The sequence below is a fragment of the Prunus mume genome, linkage group LG4, assembly GCF_029339155.1.
Source record: "Prunus mume cultivar Tortuosa linkage group LG4, ASM2933915v1, whole genome shotgun sequence".
NCBI classification, from domain to species: Eukaryota; Viridiplantae; Streptophyta; class Magnoliopsida; order Rosales; family Rosaceae; genus Prunus; species Prunus mume.
Genome location: NC_142701.1, coordinates 9718718 through 9724637, shown reverse-complemented (window position 1 = coordinate 9724637; position 5920 = coordinate 9718718). Strand labels below are relative to the sequence as shown.

The following is a 5920-nucleotide window of genomic DNA, read 5'->3' as shown; positions in this document are numbered from 1 at the left end:
ATTAGTGGTAAAGCTAGACGAACTAGAACCAAAGTGATTAAATCCAAGACCACCTTTGTCCCCATGAACTTTTCTCATATTCAACATTTTGTCAATTTTTGAAGCACCAATGGTCATAGATATAATCTTCCTATTTGCTTCATTCAATTCACCTAGGAGCTATTTGTTTGAGTTCTGGAAACCAATGTTACTTTCCTTGAGCACATTAACTTGATTCTCAAGGTTACTCCTAATTGACACAAGAGCATCACTTTCTTTTTCTAGAGACTCAAATTTGTCACTCAACTCCTTTTTGGTTTCTTTTAGGATGAGAATTTCATGTTGAAGATCTTGGTTATTGACCTCAAGTTTGAGGCTCTCTTCTTTCAAACACAAGGTCTCTTTAAACAAACAATCATATTTTCTTCCTAATGACTCGTATGACAGGTCATCTGACTCGGAATCAGATTCATCAAGACATGGGCTGCACAGAGGCAACAAAGGCAACATGTTGGTCATCAACATCAGAGGAAGATGAATCCTCTTGAGACCCCTCACTTTCACTCTCACTCCAGCTCACTTTCATGGCCTTGTCCTTTCCTTTGGAGTATTTTTTCTGATTGTTTGCACAGTCAGCAGCATAGTGTCCAATGTCTCCACATGTGAAGCACTTGACAGATTTTCTGAAATCTTTCGTGAAAGGTTTGACATCCTTATTCCTCTCATTAGACCGATCAGTTGATGGTCTAAACTGTTTCTCACTACCAGAGCTGCCCTCTCTAGCAAACTTTCCCTTATCCTTAAGAATTCTCCTAAATTTTTTGACAAACAAAGCCATCTCATCCTCAAAACCTGAGGATTTTTCACCAACTTTCAGAGAGGAAACATGCACTCCTTGAAGTGCAACATTTTTTGATTTTTTGGAGTCATTTTCTTCCATATTCAATTCCATCTCATAGGTTTTCAGTTTTCCTGCAAGCTTGCCAAGCTTAATTTCATTTAAATTTTGGACCTCCATGATTGCGGTTTTCTTTGCTCTAAACCTAGATGGTAGAACACGAAGAATTTTCTGAACAACAAGAAGCTCTTCAATGGGTTGACCTAGACTCATGGCTTCATTTGTGATCATCTCAACTCTCCCATGGAACTCAGAAATAGACTCAGTTTCAGACATCCTAAGTTCTTCAAATTGTGCAAGCACCATCTGAAGTTTTAGGGTTCTAACTTGGTCATCCCCTTCATGAACCACCCTTAGTTTATCCCAAGCTTGTTTAGCATTAGGGATATGTTGTATATGTGCAAATTTTGTGCTAGACAAAGCTGTAACTAAGGCATTTCTGGCCTTCTTGTTCGAATATGCACCAAACACCTCAGCTTCAGTCCATTCTGACCTAGGTTTGGGCACAACCTCACCAAAAACAGTCTTGACCGGAGCAACCCACTCTTTTGTGAGATACTCACTTGCATACTCATCAAGAGCATCAAGAAATATCTCAAATTTTTCTCTCCATGCAGCGTAGTTATTACCGTCAAAATAGGGAGGGGAGTTGCAAGATCCAGCAACTCGATCCCTTTCCATAGTGAGCACACCTAAACACCAAAACAAATCCTAGAATCTCTCTATTTGTGTTAAGAGTTGAAGCTCTGATACCAATTGAAATTGGTACTTATGTGACTAATGGTAAATTTAATTACACAAACAAGACAAAATAACACAGCAATCTTCACACTTTAAACCTTGACCAAATACACATATGACTAGTCAACTGCTAGTCATGAACAATCACAATCAAGAGAACACACAGATCATGCCACAATGTACCTGCAACCCTAGAAGATTACTAGTGACAACCTAGGCACTCAGAAGGACCCATCAATCTAGGCATCCCCTGTGCTAGCAACAACTATGTGAAAGTGTGTGAAATCATCAAAATCATGCAAACATCAAACAGCAGATAAAAATGATTAGTCAACCACCAAGAACACAAACCCAGAAAAATTACAAATATGCAAACAGATTTTGTTCACCCAGAAACCCACCATTGGGAAAAAGAGTCATCAACCGACCAGGCATTCCACTAAGGAAAAGATTCTTACAAAGGAAACACAACCAAGCTCAAGATTCACCTAGGTCTATTTAGGAATATGAGCAATACCTCCTTTGTGCAATCTTCTTCTCCAACTTAGCAAAAGTTGAAGCTCAGTTCTTCATGGCAATGGCAGCTCCTTCTCCAGCTCGTTCATCCCATGGCACAAGCTTGCAAGTTCCAACACAGACCGAAACCAATATTTGGATTCAAAGGAGAATGACCAATTTCTTCAAGAAACCATACTCTTGAAGAAATCAGTCTTGAATCTGACCTAGATATAAATGAGAGATGATTTGAATAGCTAGATGCATATTCGGGTTTTCAAAAGCAGTTTTTCAAAAAGAAATCAATTGAATAAACTCATAGATGAAAATATATGGTTCTCTCTAGAGGAAGAAGAGAAAGAAAGCAAAACGATCTTTCCCCAAAAATTCCACAAAAGAGACAGCAGCCAAATGACCAAAAGCGTGGCCTTTCTGACCAAAAAATTCGTTAGGTCGAAAACCACAGATAGCGTGAGAGAGAGAAAGAGGAATAGGACAAAAGCAGTTTGTTATCCAGCTGGAAGCAAGGATGACTAGTCATATGAGAAACGGATGACTAGTCATCATTTTATGAAGACTGTTTAATGTAATGATATGCAATGCTCAATACCTTTGTCAACATGCTTGAGCTACCATAGAGCAGAGATTAGAGAAAAGCACCAATAAAAGTTTTCCCTAATCTAGACTTGAGCTTGATAAATTACATTACACATCCTATTACAAAGTTGTCAAGGGAAGCCAAAAGAAAATAGTAAAAACCATACATTAACAATAATAGAATCATTTCTTCTCTTGTTTAATGGGAAAAATGACATTACAAGAGGAAGCTGTATTCAGATTTCTCAAACTTGAAGTACCAAAGCAATGATGAGCATACAATAGTAATATAATATGTGTTCAATCTTAAGAAGTTAACCCATCTTGAACAACATAGAGAAAAAAATTAGGTCATTATCTAGATTGGGTATCCTCTTCCTGTTTTTGAGTCTGGGCAACTTCAACAAAAATCAGCCTCCCATCAAACATCGGGACAAATATTAACAAAAACTTCGAAAGACAAGACTGAAGGTGTTCACAAAAAAATACAATTTAAAAACATATGACAAAAACAAAGGCTAGGAAATTTGCTTATATATATATATATATATATATATATATATATAGATAAGTATGGATATATTTAAATTACTGTTTATATATACGTTTTTTATGAGCAATGGCAACACAACATGATTTGGAAATGAGGCCTTTCTTAAATACTAACACAGTAACTAAGTAAAGTGTGATGTGAAACGAGAAAAATACCTACCCTTTCCTTACATAAGTGATGCCTATTGTTTTTAACAACTTCAGTTTTCCAGAAATAACTGAAGTTGAAAGATAAAAACAACAACCAGACATCTATTATCACTGATGCCTAAAATGAGAAGTAGCATCAGCATTTATGTAACCACCAGCACTATTGGAGGCTTTTCACGTCTGCAAATAAAAAAAGCGATGATGTATAACATAATTCACAACACCGTTATTTGCTTCTATGATGTTGTAATTGATAATACGCATCAACATAGTAGATGTCATTGATGCTGTTAGACCTCTTTAGCCTAATCCCTTTTGAAACTACTGATGCTGTTTCGGGTTTAGGCGTCAAAAGTCAACCTTTTTTTGGCACCCAGAATTCATTTACGCATCGGAGTTTACCAAATATCCGATGCAGTAAGTGACAAACAGCAACAGAGAAAATCCGTTGCCTATTACATAGTAATAGGCAACAGGCTTGAATACCACTCTATTTATGTGTAATAGGCAACGGATTTTATCCGTTGCTAAGGCCCTTTTTTGGCATAGTGAATGTCGGGTTTGACTTTGAGGAGAGCAAGATGTATGCAGCCATACCCCTGTTTTTGTAGAGGCTGTTTCCGGAACTCGAACCCATGAGTTTTGTTCTTGATTAATAAAACTTCTATTTTTTATAAAGATTGTCTGTACCAGTTCAAATTTTATCATACACCTGGTACTTCTTCGATATTTTAATCTTCACTACTATAGATTAGCATCCGGTACCAGGTATTGTATTGTAACACCTTGGATTGTGCTAACCTGTTTTAAGTCATACGTCGGTAACTTACTATGTTGATATATATGGGACGTATAAACGATTGAAAGGAGCCTCATTAGTGACTAGTCATTTTGATGATCGCCAAGGAGGAGTGCAGTTCCCTGAGTATATTGGAATTTTGTTTCTATATATGTCATGCACGGCAAGTACAAGTTCAAAAACATGCCATAAATAGCCAATTACTCTCTTTGTAGTACATAACGATGAAGTTTGAAGCTTTTGTTGTATTTGTGTTTGGTCAGAAAGAAAAATACAAGAGGAAATCTGGAGAGAATACTTGGGATGAGAGTACCATATATCTAAAATGCATATGCGTGTGAATCAAAATATTGCTATATATATTGAAAACTTTTTGTACCATATATTCTCCTGTTCCAAATATACTCCGATGGATCTGCCTAATGACAAGTTCATAAATCTAGCATGTACAGTTCTTACCTGTTGTCTAAAAGAGCATGAAGTTGAATGATAGATTGGTCTTCCTGCAAACTGAAGTTTCCCCTCTTAATATCAGGTCGTAGGTAGTTTCTCCATCTTAGCATGCAGCTCTTCCCGCATCTTTGAAGACCTATTATCATTATTATATATGGTTTTTTTAATTTATAAAATAGACCAATTTCAAAAAAAACCCCGTCTTAAAATATATTTGTTTGCAAGTCTAAGGCAATTACTATTCATTGTACTTTATTTCCTATTTTTTTATACTTTAAACCATTAATTTTAATAAGTTTTTTAGATTATATTTTCGGTTGTCACGTATCACTATTTATATTTTGGATGAAGACTTGGTGTGGAAAGTGAATAAAATTGTTAGGTATTTATAGGGAAAACATCCAGAATTTTTTGGTATTTTTTAAAAATTTGAATTTTGCAATTTTTATGCCATTTGTTTTTTTTTATACAAATGGAAAGTAGTAGAAAAATGTGAGGGAAAAATAAAATGGTTATGTATTTATAGGGAAAAAATACGAGAATGATGTCACTCTCATTGGGCCATACTCTACTGGAGGTGCTCTTATATTGGGAGAAAAATCAATGACTGGTGTTATTCAATGTGGTATAGTTTTGAAAAAGGAGGTTTGGATACATGACATGGTGAGGTTGTGTTATAATTTCACACAATTATTGTTGAAGAATGTGGAAATATCACATTGGACATTTGATTAAACAAATATAATATATAAGTGAGTAGTTCCACTACTAATAACAACAAGAACTTTTGTGATAAAACTCCACACATGTTGGGATGAGAGACGTATCCAGGATTTCAAAATAGATTGAGTTGGATTTACCTTACAAACAAACTCAATGGTACGAGTGAATTTCATTGACAACAAAATATAATATACCTAGTAATGGGGAAATAATGAGTCGTACCCCTCAAAATGCATCTAGCAAATAAGACGTCATTTAGATTACAAACCAAACAGTCACGAGACAAACAATGCAATTTCGACATTAATTTATGCTTGTTTGCTTTCGACCCAAAAAAAAAAAAATTATGCTTGTTTGCAAATTGAAAGATGAACAAATTTATATCTTAGTGCATGTGAAATAATTATTTGATCAGGAAATATCATCTTAAGAGTTATTAATACTATTTTGTTCTTTCGGTTTCTTCTCCTATTTTGTTCTTATTATATGTTTCTTTTCAACAGGTCTTTCATCCTGTCCTGTTTTTGACTCAA

At 35.4% G+C, this 5920-nt stretch overlaps 1 protein-coding gene across 1 annotated transcript; it reads right to left on the bottom strand.

The window, feature by feature from the left end:
• Window positions 1-451: 451 nt before the first annotated feature.
• LOC148917862 (uncharacterized) lies at window positions 452-1558 on the bottom strand. The gene is made up of 2 exons (XM_089050424.1): window positions 964-1558; window positions 452-831 (listed from the first exon to the last, which is right to left on the bottom strand). The coding sequence occupies exons 1-2, from the start codon at window positions 1556-1558 to the stop codon at window positions 452-454; spliced, it is 975 nt and encodes a 324-aa protein (XP_088906550.1).
• Between the last annotated feature and the right edge of the window lie 4362 nt (window positions 1559-5920).

What these genes read in the sequence shown, in the direction of transcription:
- LOC148917862 (XM_089050424.1), bottom strand. Translation starts at nt 1,558, where the DNA reads ATGGAAAGGGATCGAGTTGCTGGATCTTGCAACTCCCCTCCCTATTTT. An exon ending in TTTAAATGAAATTAAGCTTG is followed by an intron (nt 832 to 963) that starts GCAAGCTTGCAG and finishes AAAAATCCTCAG; the next exon opens with GTTTTGAGGATGAGATGGCT.